The 22,006-nt window shown below is 44.6% G+C and overlaps 1 protein-coding gene across 1 annotated transcript; it reads left to right on the top strand.

Moving 5' to 3' along the window:
* The first annotated feature begins 5,099 nt into the window (after positions 1 to 5,099).
* NKX2-8 (NK2 homeobox 8) lies at positions 5,100 to 6,674 on the top strand. Its single transcript, XM_029236213.1, has 2 exons — positions 5,100 to 5,457; positions 6,118 to 6,674. Exons 1-2 carry the CDS (start codon positions 5,307 to 5,309, stop codon positions 6,672 to 6,674), a joined length of 708 nt encoding a protein of 235 aa, XP_029092046.1. The 5' UTR covers positions 5,100 to 5,306.
* Positions 6,675 to 22,006: the final 15,332 nt, after the last annotated feature.

Below are 22,006 nucleotides of genomic sequence, written 5' to 3'. Positions count from 1 at the left end.
AATCACTCTTTTCTAACACCTTCTATTACAATAGATTCTCTTTCTCCTCTTTAGGCCCTCTTCATTCTCCTCTCTAATTTCTTCAATTCTAGGGATATCACAGTGTGTCTGCCTTCAAGTTTCTCCTTAAGCTTTGCTTCTTCTAGGTAATCTGTCCTGACTCAGGATGTGATAACAAGGGTGAGTGCACACTGTAAACATTCTCAAATGTATAAAACATAAAGTGATATTTTATTACTAATGTATCATTATCACTGATAAGAAAATGGAGTATTTGATTCTTTAGCCCTCTGAGAAACTGTGGTCCTTGTTTTCAGCAAATATTAAGATACTCCTCCAGAATAATAATTGGTTTAGTGTTCAAACTGCTGTCACATAAGACAAATAGTATCTCATCTTAATAATGCAACCCTTTTAAAATCCCAAAGCTAATCTCAGACAAAGTAAAGGTATATTAAAAAAGAGACCTCATTATAATGCTTGGATAATGTAAGGAAAAATAATAACAACTGGCTTGAACTGAAGCACTGCCGGTTATAAGTATGCCCTGCAGGCAGGCCTCTGTGAGGTACTGGGGCAAGTATCAGAAAATATGTTCCTGGGGTTAGTCTACTTTGTCAGTGTCTGGTTAGTCTACTTTGTCAGTGTCTGGGTGTGACATTGAATGTGACTTAGGGCCTGGACCCTTAAACACAGTAAGGGTTCTGTATTATATAAATTATAACTATATCAGTCAAGCAAAGGAGTATAAGTTGTTACCTTTTTAAAAAGAAAAGACTAGATAAAAATGAGAAGTTCAGCTCTGGACAAATAAGACTTGGCACCCTCCCCAAAGTGTATTATTATTTTTATTCTGACAATTTACACTCCATGATACTCTTATACCATGGAAAGGCATGGGAAAGACCAGACATATTTAATAACCTAATAAACTAGCTGAAAAATAAAAAAGTTATTTGCTAGCTCTTCAAGAAATGGAGACTATATTTAATTAAATACATTTATTTTTTAATTCATTGAACCATTTTACCCCCTACATTTTTTTTATGTATATAACTAAACAACTAGATAAACATTTGGACAGAAAAACTTTTCTCCTAGAGATCAAGCACAACAACAAAAAAGTCCATGTAAAGTCAATATTTTAAGGAATTTAAGGTGGGATCTTTCAAATCTTGTCATTTGACATTAAACAATAAAATCTAAAGCCCATTTCAAAGATGTACTAAATTCCCAGTCTGAAAGTAACTGCTGTTCCCTGTCCCATGTATATATATCATCAGTACAACTAAGAAAGAATTGCAGCCAGGCCTGGACCACCGCCAAGCAATTGATTATTAACCATTAAAAGGGAAATGTTTACTTATTCACGGCAAGTAGTTTTCAGGAGGAAAGGCAAAGAGGTCTGATTTTAAATGCTGCCTTTTCTTTCCATCCTAAGGCCAATGAAGATCATTCACTTCTTCTTGGAAATGTCAAAAGCACATTTTTATTTTCCTTTTGCTATTTTAACCAGAATACTGATAAAAAGGGGAGAGCAGTTGCTGTGAGGCAAAGAAAAATGTCCTGGCAGTTGAGGGCCCTCCATCTATCAAGGGGAATTTGCAATGTTGCCTCTCTTCAAGACTGTATAGATTTGCAGGATTTTGTGAAACACTTAACCAAAATGGAAGGATTTAAAAGCAGAATGCAAGATACAGATGCAATCATTTTTTAAAAATCAAGATACTTTAGTTTTATTTCAGAATTTTCTAGTCTTAAATTCTCAAGCACGCAGCAGTGATGATTATCTTGGATAATACTTTTGAAAGGGTGATTAGTGCAGACTGCTTAAATATATTCACTATGGCACAGATGCCTTAAGATTAAAAACTCTTACTGGGATTGAGATGCACTACATCCAATTACAGGGAAACAAATACTTATCTAATTAAATAATAATATTCACAAGCTATGTTTCAAAATAAGTTCAAGTGTCCAGAGCACCAAACAATATTTTAAAACCTGGAAAGAATATCCAGTCAGATGTTTACCTGTGATTTGGAGGCAATTCATAGGCATATTTCTAATGTGTATAAAACTTAACATCTTGACGACCTTTTTTCTATTGACTCAATATCAAAATAATTTTCTCCTCCTATGTCTTTGAGCTTATTCAATGTGAAGAAGCAATTTTTAAAAAAGCACCTTTGTCTAATAATTCTGGCTCTCCTCCCTTCTTTCCTGCATTTCTTCAGAAGGCATGGTTTAAATGGAACTAGCTCCTGGAGTCCCCAGGCTCTGGCTCTTGGAGATAATTTAGGTACAGTCCCAGAGCAGAGTTGAGAGGAAGACTGGACGAGTGTAGAGTCCACGATGAAGCAGGGAAGTTGCAGTGCTTTCCAGAGCCAGAAGGTACAGAGTTTCCCTGGGACATTCAAAACACAGACTGGGGCCCAGGAACACTGTTCCCAGATTGGGGAAGGTGAGGCCAGAAGTAATATTTGGAGCTAATGCCAGACACAGGTCCTTCCTAGAGCACAACTGCTAGATGGGGGATGTATCTCCTCTTTGGTAGCCAAATACTAAGAGTAAAAGCAAATATTTGATGCTGAAGAGCTCTGCAAATATTTGATGCTGAAGAACTGAAGAGTGCCATTTACTTATTTCTACACATCAGTGTGGGCTTAGGATGTTAAATAGATTAAAAGGCTAAGAGAGGTCAGTCATTCGAGGAAAGACACTTCTTTTGCTTCTCCTGACTTGGTTCTCTTTCCAAAATTATCTACCCCTCACCAATCTTGTGGAGGGTCCTTCGGAAACTCAAAAGATGTCAGTCACATCCTCTTCTAGAACATTCTGGAGAGTGTGGAGCCAGAGTCCTGGGGATGAGAGGTCTAGAAGGGGAGGGAAGTGGGAGACCAAACTCTGCTGGTTAATACAATGAAGATGGTTTTAGAAAAATACCAGAGAGATGTAATCATAAAACTGGTAGGGTCCTTAGAAGTTAGTAAATCTATTCTCTTCTGTTTCAGATGAAAAAAAGAGCCCCAGAGTGATGAGGTGATTAGAGCTAGTTAGGGACCGAGTGGGGATGCCAAGTGACTCCCAGGCCAGAGCTCCTTCTAACCTGAGCCAGCCTCGAAGTTCAGTCCCGAATTTGGGAGTCTGTCCTAATACTCGCCTAGGACAGTCTCTGTCGGTGCCTTCCTTCCACCTCTCTCAGGAGACGGGCTGGCAGAGGTTGCCAGGCATCGGGCACCATCCAGAGAGAAGTCCACGAGGCCCTGCGCCGGTCTGTGACCTGCCCAACCTCTAGGACGCTGGAGCTTGGGTGCTGGGCACTGTGGGCACCGGGCTTCTGGCTTCTGCCGTCCCCCATCTACCCCCTGCTCCCTCCTCCGCCCCATATCAGAGAGGACAACCAAGTCATTTCAATTTAATCTTCTTTAAAAAGACATAACTAATAAATCTATTCCCGAGACCGCGGAGAGACGGCCAGCAGAGTCGATCGTGCTCCCAATCCCATTGAACCCCATTGAAAACCATGACAACACAGGACAAGCTCCGATTTATTCCGGAGCGCTAAAGCGCATTGTGAGCAGGCGTCAATCACGCATTATTTCGCACTGAACAAATGCAAAATCTTGACTGGAACAAATGCTTCCAACAGGTCCGGGACGTCGAGCTCCATTTCCCCTTTGTCCGCGGCCTAGCAGTTGGCCCGTATTGGGGTTGCCTCCGCCCGACCACCCAGCGCGCAGCACAGCCCCGGGCGCCTCGGGCACGCTTGACAGGGAGGCTGCTGGGGAGGTGCGCCGGGTCGGGCGGGGCAGCAGCAACTGCACGGGAGCCAGGTCCGAGTTCAGCTCAGGTGGAGCCAGGATTGCAGGGGCGGCCACCCAAGTGACGCGGCCCTCACCGAAATTCAACAACCTACTACCCGAACCACTGGCTGCAGGAGGAGAGGCCTCTGGAAGCGCGCTCTCTCAGCCCTCGTCTGAGCCGTGGCCACCACGAAGCCACGGGCCAACAAAACGTATCCATGCCCTGACAGGCTCCTGGCACCTTCTACCCGGATCATTTCTTCGGGTGGGGAACTAGAAGATATCGGGAAACCCCGGGCAGGCAGTGTTTTCTGTCCGGCGGGCGCAGTCCTAATTCCCACAATCGGTCCCTTACCAGACCAGGCCGGGCAGCTTTGGCGGAGCAGAGAGCCCAAGTCACCCGAGGCCTGCATCTCCAGCCCCCAGCCTAACGCTGAGGCTACGGAACCCAGGCGCACAAGGGGCGCCAGGGGACCTGGCGACACCAAGGAGGCAGCGACGCCCTCGTAGGCCGCCCTTGGAAACGCCGCCGCCCATGGGGCCTAGAGGGGGGCCTGGCCCCGCAAAAGCCAGCCACCTGGCGGGAGGAGGAAAACGAGGCTAGCACTTGGGGAGAGAACAGTCTGGCCTAATTCCGCCTCCATTTTGCTGGTCTGGAGCAACCGACGCCGAGCTGGGGCCCCCCGGATGCTGCCAGCCCTTCCCCAGCACCCCTGAAGTTGTGGGAGATGTCTGGGGTGTGGGAGGTTCCTAGCGGCCTTCAAAACCCTCGGCACAGACGCCGGCGGGGCCAAGCCACTCTTCTGTGCCCGCCTGAAACTTCTCGCCTCTGAATCCTCAGACGGGCCCAACCAAAAAGAAAAAGAGAGCCCGCCAGAGTTTAACGCCGTCTTGTAAATCACTTTCCGGATAATTGCGGGAAACGAACGCTCCAGCAAACAAGCTCGAGGAATAAAGCAAACAGGGAATAAATTCCTGGGTGCTCATAAACCCACCCATGCCGCCCCCACCCTTCCCAGCGCCCCCGCGGGGCCAGGCCCGATGTCAGCCCTGGAGGAGGAGGAAGCTGGGACCGGCGGTCGGTGGCCACTGCTCGCCACCCAAGATGTTATTCTTTGGCAACAATCCCCATTATCTGTCCCCACTTTGGGCTAATCAGACAGAATCGCTAATGCGGAGGGCTGCTTCCTGCCGCCTCTGGGAGGTAACGGGGCGCCCGAGGGGCGGGGGACGGGGCGGGGCGGGGGGCGGAGGTGGCACCTTCCGGGCTCGCCGGGGCTTTGGTCCCGTACGCATTCAGGTACTTGACACTCGGGAGTCCCGGACCTCGCCCGGGTGGGAAGAGCTGTTTATATAAACAGGGATTCCACGGTAGATGCCCTAATATCTCGGCAGCCAGTGCATGGCGTGCGCCTCTCACGCCCACCCATAGGAGCGGCGTCCCCGGCCGCCCCTCGGTTCCCAGCCTGCCCTGCCCCCGCCTCCTTCCCCTCCTCCGCCATGGCTACCTCTGGACGCCTCGGCTTCACCGTGCGCAGTCTCCTGGACTTACCGGAGCAGGACGCGCAGCACCTACGGAGGCGGGAGCCCGAACTACGCGCTCCCGGCCCCTACGCCACCTGGCTGGAATCGGAGCGCGGCCACTACCCCTGTGAGTGAGCGGTGGATGGCGGCAGGGGTGGAGGCGAGGGAAGTGGGGAGCGCAGAGCCAAGCCCCCGGCCCTCGCGGGGCTGGGAAGCGGAAACCCCAGCCCACGGTCTGGGTTTCCTCAGTGTCGGTCGGTCCCAGAGGCTCTGTCCTCTTCAAACCCCTATGCCAGTTGGCACATCTTGAGATCGGATCCCTGCGCCCGGGATTTGGGTTTCTGTTTCTTGGGGTCAGAATATTTAAATATTTAAGACACCGCCCTTAAGTGCCTGAAACAGTGGCCACGTTCTCCCGGCCTCGGTTTGGGATGGGCAGTACTGGCGAGCCTGGGTTCAGGGCTTTGTAAACCTCGGCAAACCGCAGTGCAGTAGACCTGGAAGTGGCCCGTTTTGGTGAGGCAGCTTGCAGTGAATTCGTCTGCCAGCGCAGCGACCAGGGCCGACTTGTTTTAACGCGGGGTGGGTTTCTTTGGGGGCGCGATCCCAGGTTGTGGTGTAAAAGGATATCGTATTCGGAGAGGTGGGTGTTCAGATATGGGCCCAGGGAAGGAAACGGCCTCATTCCAAAAGCCGCGGGCGAGTGGGTCGGCGCCCGCGCGCGAGAGGCGGCCGGCCCGCAGAGGGGCCGGCGTCTCACCAGGCCGTGTCTCCTTTGCGTCCCTAGCCTCGGACGAGAGCAGCCCAGAGGCCAGCCCGCGGGACTCGTCGCAGCGGCCGTCCGCTCGGCCTGCGTCTCCGGGCTCGGACGCCGAGAAGAGGAAGAAGCGGCGGGTGCTGTTCTCCAAGGCGCAGACGCTGGAGTTGGAGCGGCGCTTCCGGCAGCAGCGCTACCTGTCAGCGCCAGAGCGCGAGCAGCTGGCGCGCCTGCTGCGCCTCACGCCCACGCAGGTCAAAATCTGGTTCCAGAACCATCGCTACAAGCTGAAGCGCGCGCGCGCGCCGGGAGCCGCGGAGGCGCCCGACTTGGCAGCGGCAGCCGAGGTTCGCGCCGCGCCCGGCCTGCTGCGCCGCGTGGTGGTGCCCGTGCTGGTGCGCGACGGGCAACCGTGCGGCGGCCGTGGCGAGGTGGGCACGGCCGCCGCCCGGGACAAGAGCGGCGCGACCCCGGCAGCCGCCTGCCCTCTGCCAGGCTACACGGCCTTCGGTCCCGGCTCGGCGTTCGGCCTCTTCCCTGCCTACCAGCACTTAGCGCCCCCCGCCCTGGTCTCCTGGAACTGGTGAGGCAGCCGCGGGGCGCGGGCACCTGGGGCTACGCCGGACTTGGGGTGCGCTCTGCGGCCGGAGCAGGGATAGAGCCGGAGACCTGGAGCGCGTCCCGGGCCCCTCCTCCTTCGACGCGGGGGTCCCCTGCCCCGCCCTCATCAGCCAGCGCACCCGGAACTCTCGCCAAGATACCCCCTCTCCTCTTCCCTCGACCGCCAGACCCAGAGCTAGATTTTATTGCTTGAACCTTATTTGTACATTTTAAAATAGCTATTTGTATGGGGAGCGACGTATTTTAAAAGAAATAGAGTATTTTTCCTCTTTGTGGTGCGAGAATAAAATGTGTAGGGGTGGGTCCCCCTGTGTGCCTGCCGGGAACGTAGGTGGGAGCTGTGCTCTCCCGACCAGAGTTCGGGGCGCCGGCCCACTCCTTGACCGGCCAAGTTAAGGCCCACCCCGAGCTGGGCCGAAGGGCAGATCGCAGTCCCCACACGGCTTTAGGAAGATACTGGGGGAAGGGGGGAAGGGAAAGCAGAGGCACCCCTGGGGTACCTATTAGCGGGAGGTGGCTGTGCCCCCGAAGCGAGACGGAGGCCCCTCTGGGCTCCCGGAGCTGCTGGAGCTTCTAACACCAAAGGTCAACCGAGTCGGCCACGACGGGGCAGAACGACGAGAGGGCGTAATGAGCTTCTCCCTTAGGATTCTCCGGAGAAGTGCCAGCGGGGCCCGGGCTGAGCGTGCTGCGCCGGGGAGCAGCCCAGGCCTGACTGCTAGCCACTCGTTTCCGGAGTGTGGCAGTGAGGTCTCAGGGATCCGAGGAGTATGCGGGGATCTTGTAACCCCCAGTTGAGCCTGCGCGTGCCTCACTTAGGCTGGCAGCTGTGATTTTCTGCCTCTTCTTGGTGTAACACCCGGCCAGGGTGGGATGGGGAGTGGCTGACGTGGTGAAGAAATTAAAAGGTGTCGGGGAATGACCCAGTTCAGGGGCTGCCAGCGGAGGGAGGACAGCCCTGGGGGCCTGACATAGGTGTGAGATCCGCTGGTCGGGCTCATTTCACCCAGGGTCCCAGTGTACACCCGGGTGGGGGACCTAGTGTCCTACTCTTCGGGCTTGTAACTGCGCTTCGCTTGGGTATCCCCTCGGTATCAGTAGCCGCAGGGCCTCCCATGCAGTGCAGTGGTCACTCTCTCAGAGAAGTGAGGACCTTCCTCTCTGCCAGCCACTGAAGGGAGAGTCGAGTGAAAAGAGCAGTCTTGGGTATCAGATCCAGGGGAGGGAGTAAGGGCTCGATGAGGTCTATGAGGAGTAGGCATTGGGTCTTTTTTTGGGCTTTAGCTTTCTGGTCCCGGGAGGAAATGGAGGAGGAGGTAGGGGTTGGGTAGCTGAGGCAGTGTTATCACCTGGGATTTTGGGGGGGTGGAGAGAGAAAGGAGGGCAGAGGGGGAAGGGAGAGGGGTGTTTGGCTCTCAGCTGCTGGCCACCTTGCCTTCCATATGGATGCGGTTATCTTAGAAGAATCTCGATCCTTAAACCTCCTTTTGTCTTGGGAACTGAAAAGGGCATTGTCAGGCCTGAAAAGGACCTAGACAAAATCCGCACTGTTCCGATTCAGGACTCTGTTTAATCAGTCCCTGGTGACAATGTAGTGGGTGTTAGGGTGGACAATAGTATCTTTTTAAACCTTGTGGCCTTCAGGAAGACAAAGGGCTTGAATTTCATGGGCTTACAACTTCAATTAGAACAGTGCCAGTGTGCCTGGGAGATTATCAAATTTGTATCATAAAACCTCTTTCTAATAAATGATTGCTGGTGTGGGAGCCTGGAGGTTGTAAGACATATATTGGAAACTGCCCTGGGGACTTCCCAGTTAGCCCTGGCAGAACAGATGGGAAAGAAAGGGAGGGAAAGATTTCTGAAGAAGGCCAGGCTCAGAATGTGTCCCTGCCGTTAGCTGGCTGGGTGCTTGCCTCTTCCTTGCTCTCCCTCCTGAAGGGGTGTTCCTCCAAGAATGAAGGTAAAGATTTGTAGCTCGTTCTCTGCTATTGGTGGTGACAAAGACCTGAATATTATTGGAGAGAAAGTGCAAAATCACCACCTGTTCAGTTTCTGGCCTTTTCTTTCCTGGAGCTCCAGAGAAAGTAGGACTTGGGGTATGCAAAGCAGGGAGAGTCTATTAAATATGAGGCCCATAGGACTAAGGGATCTGGACTATGGAGAGACTCTTCCCAGGAGGCTCTTTGGGAGAGCATGTCCTCAACCAAATTCACCTAGAGGTCTAACCAATATGAAAGACCATTTTTTTGCTTTCCAGAGAGGTGGTCACAGCCATAGCAATCCAGCCTGTGTCCTGGGCAGGAGAAGGGCAGACATTTCTTATGGCATTAGCATCAGGATCCCTCATGTCTACACTGTTACCCACTTCCTTTTGCTCCTTTTCCTTTAAGCCCCTTCCTTTGGAGAGGAAAAGCCATAGGGGAGAGTTATTAATGCACTGCCATCACCACCCACCCGTTTTTGAGACTCAGGCTGTCATTTATCTTCTGTTCACACCTGTGATAAGCTGGAAATAATAAATGTCAATTTCCTTTCTGATGTAAAAGATCAGTTCCTCCAGGGCTCTGATGAGAGAAGCTAAACCCAAGGCCTCTCCCAGCAGCTGTGAGAACTGTTAGAATCTCCCTCCCCAGATGAGACTATTTCATACCTGTCACCCATCACCAATATCACAAGGCAGATTCACACTCAGCAAACTTTTATTGAAACATACTGTGTTCCAGGCATTGTCCTCGGCACTTTCACAGCTGATCTCGCAGAAACCTTATGCATGGCATATATAACACACCCATTTTGCAGATAAGAAACTGAGGCTCAATGTGTAGGAGTGACTTGTGCAAAGCAGTTGTAAACCTCACAGAATGTTATCGTTGTCCTCGGCTGCCCACATTTAAGCCACCCTGTAAACCGCCATTAAAGCGGGCAATGGGAATCTTGATGTGGCGACAGCATGTATACTACCCAGCCATCATAAACTTGTCTTATGGATGGTCTGGAAGGATGGGAAAGCATGCTAAAAGTACCGTACATGGCTTAAGGCCACTCACAGAAACGGGATATCACAGTAGTTGCTAACATTATTGATGTTCCTGTGTATGAGGCAATATTCTAAATTTTTTAATTATATTAACTCATTCGATCTTCACAACAACCCCATGAGATGGTACTACTGTTACCACTTTACAGATGAGGAAACTGAAGGCCAGAGAGGTTATAAGTAGCTTGTCCAGGATCACACAGCTAGTAAGTGACAGAGAAGATCTGAACCCAAGCAGTCTAGCTCTAGATCTCATGCCTTTAACCACATGGTGGGAATTATTTCCCATTTTTTGTTTTATTTCTCCCAGTTGACAGTCTTGGTTACCTTACAGACACTTCTGTAAGAGACATGTTTGTTGTTTTGTTTTTGAGCAGTGTTATTAAAGGATTATATAAATTTAGATTTTTAAAAATATCTTCTGGGGACGTCCCTGGCGGTCCAGTGGTTAAAACTTCACCTTCCAATGCAGGGGGTGCAGGTTCAATCCCTGGTTGGGGAGCTAAGATCCCACATGCCTTGGGGCCAAAAAACCAAAACAGAAGCAATATTGTAACAAATTCAATAAAAACTTTAAAAATGGTCCACATCAAAAAAACATCTTAAAAAAATCTTCTGGATAAATTGACCCTTTATTCTTATGAAATATTTCCCTTTATTTCTAGGAATCCTTCCTAACTTTATGTTCATAGTGGTATAGATAGATACTCCAGCTTTCTTTTTTTTATATATATCTTTACTGGAGTATAATTGCTTTACAAGATTGTGTTAGTTTCTGCTGTACAACAAAGTGAATCAGCTATATGTATACATATATCCCCATATCTCCTCCCTCTTGAGCCACCCTCCCTATCCCACCCCTCTGTCACAAAGCATCGAGCTGATCTCCTTGTGCTATGCAACAGCTTTCCACTATCCATCCATTTTACATTTGGTAGTGTATATATGTCAATGGTACTCTCTCACTTGGTCCCAGCTTCCCCTTCCCCCGCTGTGTCCTCAAGTCCGTTGTCTACGTCTGTGTCTTTATTCCTGCCCTGCCACTAGGTTCATCAGTATTGTTTTTTTAGATTCCATATATGTGTGTTAGCATACGGTATTTGTTTTTCTTTTTCTGACTTACTTCACTCTGTATGGCAGAGTCTAGGTCCATCCACCTCATTACAAATAACTCAATTTCGTTCCTTTTTATGGCTAATATTCCATTGTATATATGTGCCACATCTTTATCCATTCACCTGTCGATGGACAGGTTGCTTTAGGTTGCTTTCATGTCCTGGCTATTGTAAATAGTGCTGCAGTGAACATTGTGGTACATGACTCTTTTTGAATTATGGTTTTCTCGGGGTATATGCCCAGTAGTGGGATTGCTGGGTCATACGGTAGTTCTCTTCTTAGTTTTTTAAGGAACCTCCATACTGTTCTCCATAGTGGCTGTATCAATTTACATTCCCACCAGCAGTGCAAGAGTGTTCCCTTTTCTCCACACCCTCTCCAGCATTTATCATTTGTAGATATTTTGATGATGGCCATCCTGACTGGTGTGAGATGATATCTCATTGTAGTTTTGATTTGCGTTTCTCTAATGATTAGTGATGTTGAGCATCTTTTCACGTGTTTGTTGGCAGAGAGACATGTTTTTAGCATCTTTGTGTCTCTCGGTCTGTCTCTGCCCTTCTCTCCTCCCTCCCTCCTTCTCCATCTACCTACCATACCTCCAGCTTTGGGACACAGCCTCTGTGTTTCCCCTATGTCTGTTTGTGTGCATTCTTGTTCAGCTCTCAATGAAACACACCTCTGCAGGTCACAGTATTTTCCTGTGACTATCATTCCACCATTCTTCTTCCAGAAAAGCATCTGCTGCCACTTCGTTGACACCGATTGTCCACTGAGCGTTTGGTTGCTGCTGACTCTGATAACCTCCTCTAAGCTTTCCCAACCCCCAGGCCCAGATCCCTGGGGAACTTTATGACTTTGGCTTCCCTAGCCCTTTCCCCGGTCATCTTTTTCCTTCCTACGTCTCTAGTGTTATCTTTATTATTAAATATCACCCCCTTCATATTTTCTCTCTCTTCTTCTCTTGTAAACATTTTTACTTCATCTCACTTAAGTCTCTTGTGGTTGGAGATAGCAATTTTCACTTCAATTTTCTTTCCTCATTGTTCAGAGGATCTTACATCTTAGCACATCTCTTATCTGACCAATTTAGCACTTTAGAATCTTAGATAATGTGCTGCTGATGGGTTGGAAGTTATTTGAGCTCAGCTTAACCTATACCTTCCCTTCTAAAAATGGTGTTTAGTTGTTTATTATTCTCTTGCATTAACACAATTAATTGTTGCCTCTTCAACCCACATGCACTTCACTACCTTTAAAACATTTTAGACTTAGGAATAGAATGCCCAGGCAGGATAACTATGGACTCGGCATGGTTAAATTGTTTGTTAACCATGTTTACCTGTTCTGGGAGTTTCAGTTAACCAGTCTAGGCAGGTTATCTGTTCAATGAATAACAGACAGTCAAAAGAGCTTTTGGAAGGCGAAGGAAGTACTGTCCTCGCCACAGGGCATGATCATTTCTATGGATATGATTGTATCACTTAGTATTCAAATTTTGCATGAGAAATTGTATCCCTCCAGGTCACCCATCATCATTTCTGGGAGTGGGTTTATTTTCAGAAGTCCAATTCTGCCCCTAACTCCCCTCCAATGCCCGTGCCCAGACTAATAACCAAAGGTATGTGACATTCCCCTTTCTCCTGTATTCCCACCATTCGTGTTACTCAGTCTGTAAGCTCGCTGAAGGCGTGAACAGTATTCCCTTCAATGCTGATCCATAGAGCGGTGTTTTAACCAGGAAGAATCAGTTAGGCTATTAAACAGTCACACATCCTCCCCCAAACTTTAAACATAGGGGTTCTCAGTTTTCCCAAGTATGTCCAGCAGAGAGTTCCTGTTGTTTATCCAGAAAAGTAACATCAGATTTTAGAGGCAGAAGATCATATTCTCTTCAATACCCTGCCCTATGGACCAATAAAAATCCCTAGGTCTTTATTTTGGTCATGTAATTTCAAAAGCTGCCATAGTTTCAGTATAGTTTCTGTGAGTAGGGTGTTATGGAAAGAACATGTTAAGGGGACCTTGGTCATGCTTCATTTCCCCTTGCATTCTGACTGGGTGGTCCTTTATGAGTCAGCAGGTTTTCAAATGCATTTCCCCAGCTACAAGCTCTGAATTGGACTGTCCCTTTTCTCTTCTTGCAGTACCATCTACCCCCTCCTTCTCCTTTCCTAGGGGCTGGACAGGTCGCTTGGAAGAATTCACTAGGAAGAGGAGTGGAAGCTGCTTGCAAATTAAACCAGAGATTAAAGTGCCCAACAATCCATTAAAAGGGCCCTTGAATCTCTCACCTGAGATGTCTGTTATACCCTTCTTCTCCAGCTTTGCTCAAGGCTATTGTTTTAAGCAGTGCTTCCTCCTAAAGAAGTTATCTGTTTAGGTTTAAATTACCTCTTGGGGGGTAAATTTCAACCAGAGGCAACCCTGAGTCATTGTAACATATCAGGGTCTGACAGTCAAACAAGTATCAGTGAAATGACAGGAAACATTGGTTTTTTTAACAACAAAACTGAAATTCAGAGCAAGAGACACAAAACACCAGGAAAAGACAAAAGAAACCTGGTTTAGTTTCTGCTTTTCTGAGAAAGTGACTGCTTTTCTGAGAAACTGTTTTTCCTGCCTAATCACACTGATGGATTCAGTTATCTATCTGGCCAAGTATTCAACGGCGCTCCTAATTCACTGTGGGGAACGTTTTGTATTTAACTCAAGTCAAAACTTAGAGATAGAGTAGGATTTTCTTATTTTCCATATTTGGGGATGAAATATTATCTTAGATAAGGTTAATCATTTTATCAGTTTGTGGGTGTGTGGGAGCAGAGGCAACCAATAGAATGAAATGGAGCTCCCAGAATTTTGTTTTCCAGAAAACATAACAAGAATCTTCTTCACCTAACTTGTCACTGATTGAGAGGAAAGTGAACATGTGCTCAGATTTCTTCAGGTATGCCTAACAGTTGAGCAACCTGATTCCACAACAGTCCCTTTAACTTTAAATACGTAAATATTCTATACATGCATATAATACACATATAAGTGGGATAGAAGCAGATTTTGGAAATGTTCAGTTCTTTTAACAAGAAAGAAAACCTCTAATTTTTAGTCTTACTTGTCAGACCCAGGTAGGATGGATAGTTCGTTATTCTCAATCTAAAAATATTTTCTTTGTAAAATAATATGGAAAATACAGGAATGTATAAATAAGCTATGGGATACTTATTTTCATATGACATTTGGTTTCTCATGATTATGGTAGTGATATGATGAATAGGAGATTGAGGTGAGCTATTGAAAGTGCAGGGATACATCTCATTTGTATCACTGTAAATTACAACCACAAAGAGAACCCAGATCATATTGGCTTGGGAAGAACAATTGTCCTCTATCCTTTAGTTTCCTCTTCTTTGCAGCCTCAGATTGTTTCCTGTACCAAGAGTCATGCACTGGGAATCATACCATTTCTGCCTTTAACAAGGTAAAAACCAGACTGTGAAGTGGTTCAAAAGGACATAGACAGGAGGAGCTGGCTGTTTCTTACTTGATATGAGTTCAAACAGGGCAATACGGTTTCCAGGGGAGATGTAATTCACCAGCTTCTGGTAAATCATGGACTTCTGAGAACTCCACTACCCAAAACCCATGTCTGTGAAGGCTTAGAAGGTAGAGGAATTATCAATTGATTTTAGAATTTTGAGTTGCCTCCAATCCCTCTGAAAAGGCACTTTTGCAGTTTAACATTAACTTTCTTCCTTCATTGCCACTATATGATGCCTCAGGCAGCTAATTTTCAGACGACAGAGGGAGGCTGTGAAACTTGTCTAATCTTAGGCATCTAGGTGTAGGGATTCCCAGGATGGTGAGAACTCTAACTTCTTACCAACAAAGGACTCCATGGGGACTCTGGGGCCCAATTCTGCACAGATGTGATAACAGCACATCATTGCATATAAAGAAGACAAAAGCCAAAATATCTACCAAAAATCCAAATTAATTCTCTTTAAATTGACCCTTACCCCTATGGACATAGCTATCTATGGCTGCTTTAACAAGGCTCTTCTTTCCCATAACCTCATGACTTATTGAAGACTTTCCTTCATCCTCTTTCTAGGAGGTCTTCACCAAGACCTCCTCGCTTCCCACGTCTCTTTGCACACTAAGGCTTTGAGCCCTCTTATTGTCTCAGGGAAGTCCACTGTGCTTCATCATCCAGCCGTCGTCCTCCTGCCTTAGAACTTTTTTTAGACTAATGTTTTGCTCAGAAATGCCCTAGTCTACAAGTCACTACCTCTTTTTCTTTCTGCACATGGTTACAGTTGCAGAACTCCTTCCTTGTCTGTAAAGCTTTCCCTAACTGATTGGAATATAAGTCACCTGGGTCCATCCTAGGTACAGCTGCAACAAACTCAGGACTCCTTCATTCTGAGTGCAGTAGGATAGAGTGGAAAGAACGTGGACTTGAGAATTGAGCAATCCTTGATGTGGAAAGAGAGAACTGAATGTTGGTTGTCACATTAATTGTGTAAAATTATTTTTCACCTCAGTCCCTTAGACCATCATCTAGAGCTAATACCACCTACCACACTTGATTAATATGAGTGTTAAATGCATGAATAACATCTGCTAGTTGGCAGTGCATAAACGTAGTCCCTACTCCATTCTACAGACATGCATCCAATGTTATGTTCAATTTGTTTTAGTTAATCATAGCAGTCAGCTAGGACAAGTTTTGTTTACAAAACACACAAGCCCAACATCTCAGTGTCTAAGCTACAAAGGTTTGTTTCTTATTTATGTGCCATGTCCCTGCAGCCTGCACCATTTCATTTTCATCGTGAGTCCTAGGCAGAAGGAACAATCCCCTATATAGGACATTTCAGAGGAGAAAGAGAACATACCATGGCTGTTAAAGCTTCTGATTGAAAAGGATCTATATCACTTCTTGCATTTAATTGGCTAAAGCAAAGTCACATGATCAAGCTTAATACCAACTGGGCAGGAGGGAAGGTGGATATTTTGAATAATAATACAATCTACTACATTTGTGTCCTTCTTAAATGTTTAATTTATGACCACATATTATACATGCTTACAATGTTAATCATTCCTTTAAACTTTCAGAAGAAGTATCACAATGTGATATTTGATACCATAAAGTATATTTTATACCATAGTCTTCAGAAGAGTAGGAACTATGCCTGTTCCCATTACTTTGAACAGTACCTGTGCCACATGCTCTTGGTGACATTTGGGAGAATGGTCAACATCCAGATTTACAGGAAGGTAGGAGGGCATCTGAAGACACCATAAGCAGTGATCATCAGGGCACAGTGTTTAGCTGCTCAGTGTGAGGTTATTCCTATGGAGACTCTTCTGCTGTGACTCATCTGTAGGTGATAGAAAACCTCTGCAAGGACCAATTGCATTTTCATTTACTTTATTACTGATTATTCCAGGAAGTCCACTTATTTGGATATCAGAATAATGGAAGGACAAACACCAGTTATTTGAAGTGTCAGATTATAAGTTTCTCAGTCCAACTTCCAGATAAATCCACAGCATAGCCTCACATATTACCTGACAGGTAAACACACCATCACACAAAACCTGTTTTTAACTTAGGACCATAATTTATTTAACCAATTCTCAATATTTATATAATTGTATTATACATAGTATAATTTTTACTGTTATGTAAAATACCGAAATGAACATTCTTTCAGGCATTGTGCATCTACCTCAGTATTTCTCAAGAGTAAATTCCTAGTATGGATCATTTACCGAAGTGGTATGCACATCTTTAAGGCTTTTTATTCCAAGCCATTGGTCCTACCACCCTTCACTATCGCCCGGTTCCTTGATGTCCTCACTTCCCTCCTTACCCTACCGTGAACAATCATTATAATCATTCCTTTGAACATACCCTCAACCCCTTGACCTTCTCTCATTTCATTGTACACAAGGCAAAACTATAACTCTTGTTAAATCTAACTCTCCTTCTGGTCTGCACTGTACCCAGGCAGCACAGTATGGCTGTAGAAAAACACACAAACACGTTGACTGGTCTGACTTTAAATTTATGACGGTTAACCTCAAATGAGCCCTTAATGTTGCCAGGCCATCATGCTAGATGTGTCTAGACCATTCATCCTCCCATTATCCTCCTTGACTGTTTCATACCATTTTGTTTCTCTTCAACTTCCCACCTCCTCCCTCGTCATTACGCTCAGGTTCCTGCTTCACTGTGAAAACTGAAGTAACCAGAAGAGAGATCATCCATAGACGTCTGCCACCACATCATTGCCTTGAAAGCAAGTGCTCTCTTATGCTTTGTCTTCCCTACTGTTACCATAGATGAGCGGCCCCTGCTTTGATCTTCTCAAGAATATCACGCCAGTGATTTTGCTCTCTTGCTTCTACATTATCAATTTTTTTCTCTCTCCTGCATCATTCCCATCAGCATACAAACATGCTGCTATCTCCCCGACGTTAACAATGAAAGTATTTTCTCTTGACCCTCCTTCCCTTGCCAACTATTATCCATTTTAGCAAAACTCTTAGGATACTTGCCTAGACTCACAATCTTCAGTTTCTCTCCTTCCATTCTCTCTTGTTATAATCATCATTGAGATAGAATTTGCATACAATAACATTTATCTATTTGACATCAAGTTTTGACAGATGTAAACAGTCATGTAACAACCACCACAATTAAGATAGAGAACATTTCCATCACTCCAAAAGTGTTCTCACTGCCTCTTTGTAGTCAGTTCCCCACCCTCACCTCCAGCCTCTGGGAACCACTGATCAGCTTTCTGTAACGATTATTTTGCTTTTCTATAATTTTATATAAATGTAATCCTAAAGTATGCAGCCTTTTTTAAGACTTCATTCAATTAGCATAATACTTTGTGATCTATGTATTTTTTTTCTTTTAATTGCTGAGTAGTATTCCACTATATTGATATATCACACTATTTGTTTACCAATTTACCAGTTGATGGGCATACGATTCGCCACCAGTTTTTTACTATTACAAATAAAACTGTTATGACCATTCATGAACAAGTCCTTTTAAGGCTCTATTTATTTTAAAAATGGCTTTTTAAAAATATATTTTATTGAAGTATAGTTGATTTACAATGTTATGTTAATTCTGCTGTACAGCGAAGTGATTCAGTTATACATATATGTATTCTCTTTCATATTCTTTTCCATTATGGTTTATCACAGGATATTGAATATAGTTCCCTGCGCTACACAGTAGGACCTTGTTGTTCAGGAACAAGTCCTTGATTTTACATTTACAAGTCTTCATTTCCCTTGGGAAAATACTTACAAATTCAGTTGTTGAGTCGTATAAAAGTATATATTGAACCATAAAAGAAACTGCCAAACTATTTTCCAAACGGGCTGTAGCACTTTGCATTCTCAGTAACAACTAGAATGAGGGTTCTAATTGCTCCACATGTTCAATAGCACCGGGTTTGTCAGTCTTTTTACATTTTAGTCATTCTAGTGTGTTGTGGAGGTATCTCATGATGCTTTTATTTGCATTCACTTAATGACTCGTGGTGTTGAACATCTTTTCATGTGCTTATTTGCCATCATAAATATCTTCTTTGGTGAAGTGCCTCTTCAGATCCTTTGCCCACTTAAAAAAATAAACCAGGTTGTTTGTCTTCTTGTTGTGTTATAAGAGTTCTTTATGTATTCTGGACAGAGGTCTGTATTCTATCAGATGTGGGTTTTGCAAATGTTTTCTTTTGGTCAGTGACTTGCACTTTTATTTTTTAATGATATTTTTTGAAGAATGAAAGTTTAGACTTGATGAAGTCCAATCTATTGATTCTTTTTTTTGATTCAAGCTTATTTGCCCTAAGAAATCTTTATTAACCCAAGGTCATGAAGATTTTTTTTCTAGAAGCTTTTCTTCTAGAAGCTTCATACTTTTAGCTCTTAAATTTAAGTCTGTGATTCATTTAAAGTTAATTTTTGTTGAGAGGTAAGGGTTGAGGTTAATTTCTTTTCATCTAGATGTTTAGTTGCTTTATCAGTATAAGTGTTTCCTTATACTCTGTATTCCCAACTGTTACCATAGATGAATGGTCCCAGCACCATTGTTAAAAACTATCCCTTCCTTCTGAATTACTTTGATACCTTTGTTAAACATCAGTTGATTTATATCTATATTAGATCAATACCACACTCTTTTGATTACTGTAGTTTTATAGTAAGTCATGAAGTCTGGTAGTGTGAATCCTAAAACTTTGCTTTTGTTTTTGTTTGCTCAAAATTGTTTTGGCTATTCTAGGTAATTTGCTTTTTCAAGTACATTTTAGAATCACCTTATCAACTTGTATTTTTTTTTAAAAGCCTGCTAGGATTTTGGTTGGGATTACTTTGAACTTATAGATCACCTTTTTGTTTGGAAGATATTTTCACTGGATATAGGGTTCTGGGTTGAAGGTTTTTTTCTTTCAGCACTTTAAAGATGTTGGTATGTTGTCTTCTGGCCTGTGTGGTTTCTGATAATAAGTATGCTGTCATTCTTTATCTTTATTCCTCTTTATGTAATGCCTCTCTCCCTTGGCTGCTTTAAAAATTTTTCTCCTTATCACTGGATTTCAACAATTTGATTATGATGTGCCTACAGTGGTTTAAATATGTTTATTCTTTTGGGGTTTCTTGATCTTTTTTGGTTATATGGGTTTACAATATTTAACAAATTTGGATTTTTTTGGTTCTTATTTCTTCAATTATATTTTATGTCCCCTTCTCTTCGCTAAGTCTCCTCTCCTGGGACTCCAGTTACAGATATATTAGATACTTTGATTAGTCCCACAGCTCATTAAGATTGTGTTTCTCTTTTTTTTCAATGTTCTTTTTTTTTTCTCTCTGTGCTTCATGTTGGTTTGTTTCTTTTGCAGTGTCTTCAAATTCACTTATCTTTCCTAGTATTATATTTTTTAATCTCTAGAAGTTTTATTTGGGTCTTTAAAACATATATATATATATCTTCCTTCTTTCCTCATCAAGTTTATAATTCTCTTGAAATCCTTGAGCATATTTGTAAGATTTGTAATACTTGTTTTAAGGTCCTTGTTTATGAATTCCATGATCTCTGTCATTTTTGGTTCCATCTCTATTAATTGCTTTTTATTCTGCTTATGGGTCATATTTATTTGCTTCTTTGAAGTCCTGATAATTTTTAATTGGATTCAGAATTGTGAGTTTATTTTATCTGCTACTGGATTTTGTTGTATTCCTTTAAAGATTATTGATTTTTTTCCTGCCATCCAGTTAAGGTACTTGTGGATCATTTTGATCCTTTTGAGGCTTGATTTTAAGCTTTGTTAGGTTGAGTCCAGAACAGCCTTTTTTTGGTGGAGGGAACTAATTTAGTTCCATCACTAAGGCATGATCCTTCTGAGAACTCTAAGCAATGTGTTATGGGATCTCTCCATTTTGGTTCAGGACAAGAACTCCTTCTAGCATTGTGTGATCTCTGGGAATTGTTCTGGCTACTCTTCCCAGCCTTGGGGAATTTTCTTTCATTTATGTGCAAATCAGTACTCAGCCAAAGACTCAAGAGGACTCCTCTAATGATCTTCAGAGCTTTTTCTCTGTGAAGCACTCTTCTTTTCAGTACTTTGCCTTATAAATTGTAGCCATCTTGGTATCCTCAAACTTTGATTTTATTCTCTTCAGTTCAGTAGGAGTGTTAGGTTCTTTGGGCTCCCCTCCCCTGCAGTGTGGCCTGACACTGGCTCTAAACGGTAAGCTAGGAAATCCTAAAGCCCATCTCATTTGTTTCCCTTCTCTCAGTGAACACAGTCCTACGCTGCCTACTGTCCAATGTCTGAAAACTATTGTTTCATCTATTTTATCAAGTTTATAGTTGTTTACAGTTGAAAGGTAACTCCTATTGCCGCTAATTCTTCATGGCCAAAGGAGAAATCCCCCAGTTTCCTGTAAACTTAATCTAATAAGCTTTTGCTGCACCATTCTGCCGAAACTCTTTGCATTAAGGCCTCCAATGATTTCCAGGTTGCTAAATCTAATATTTACTTGTATTTAAGATTCACAAAAGACTGTTAACTCTCCTCCAGAACTTACGAAACTACCGTAGATGACATAAGTAGGGTGACATGTAAGAACACTAAGTAAAACTAAGTATAGCACTTTAGGTCTAAAGAAAATTAGTCATAGATTCTTAAGACTTTCTTAGCAAGGGGCTCACCTAGGTGAAATGCAACTTGTTTTAAAATGTACCTGAGATTTTGTTTGTATTCAGGTTTGGTGAGGACAACAGAACAGGAGACAATTGCTATTGAAAATATAGTTTGTTAATTACTGTTTCCAAGGAGGCGGGGCATGCCACACCACACAGGGTCACATGGGGAATCGCCAGGGTCAGTCAGGAGGCAGAAGGAGTGAGGGGAAAGCATGAGCAAAGGCCTTTATTTATTATTATTATTATTTTTTTTGCGGTACACGGGCCTCTCACTGTTGTGGCCTCTCCCGTTGCGGAGCACAGGCTCCAGACGCGCAGGCTCAGCGGCCATGGCCCACGGGCCCAGCCGCTCCGCGGCATGTGGGATCTTCCTGGACCGGGGCACGAACCCGTGTCCCCTGCATCGGCAGGCGGACTCTCAACCACTGCGCCACCAGGGAAGCCCGCCTTTATTTTTTACTTTTATTTTTTGTGGGAAGAAATGAGCAAGGTAGGGTAGGCAGCTGATCATAGGGCTGCATAGTTTGAATAGTTTCAGTGGGCTCTGGGCTATAGGGGTGGTCCCTAGTCATCCAGTACCTGGCTGTGGGGTGATTAGAGCAGAGGAATATTACCTCCTAGAGTGTAAACGTCAGATAGGGAAGGTGGCTTGGAGTATGGGCACCGGATTGGTTAGTTTGCATATGGAAGGCATGCTCATAGGCAAGTTGCTTGCTATCTCCAGGAATTTGCCAACCCTGGGAGGGACTGTCCTTCCTCTGTCTACAAGGCCCCAAGATATCAAAGCATCATAAAATACAAATCATAAAAGATGTTATTAATACACAACAATAACAAACCAACCCGCCTCACAGTGATTTTTCTTCGTCAGGGAATGCGAAAGGGGAGATATAGTGATTCATGGA

The sequence above is a fragment of the Monodon monoceros genome, unplaced genomic scaffold, assembly GCF_005190385.1.
Source record: "Monodon monoceros isolate NGI ecotype Baffin Bay Population unplaced genomic scaffold, NGI_Narwhal_1 Super_Scaffold_21, whole genome shotgun sequence".
Taxonomy (NCBI): Eukaryota; Metazoa; Chordata; class Mammalia; order Artiodactyla; family Monodontidae; genus Monodon; species Monodon monoceros.
The sequence above is the reverse complement of the archived record's forward strand: the minus strand, read 5'-3'. Positions and strand labels throughout refer to the sequence as shown.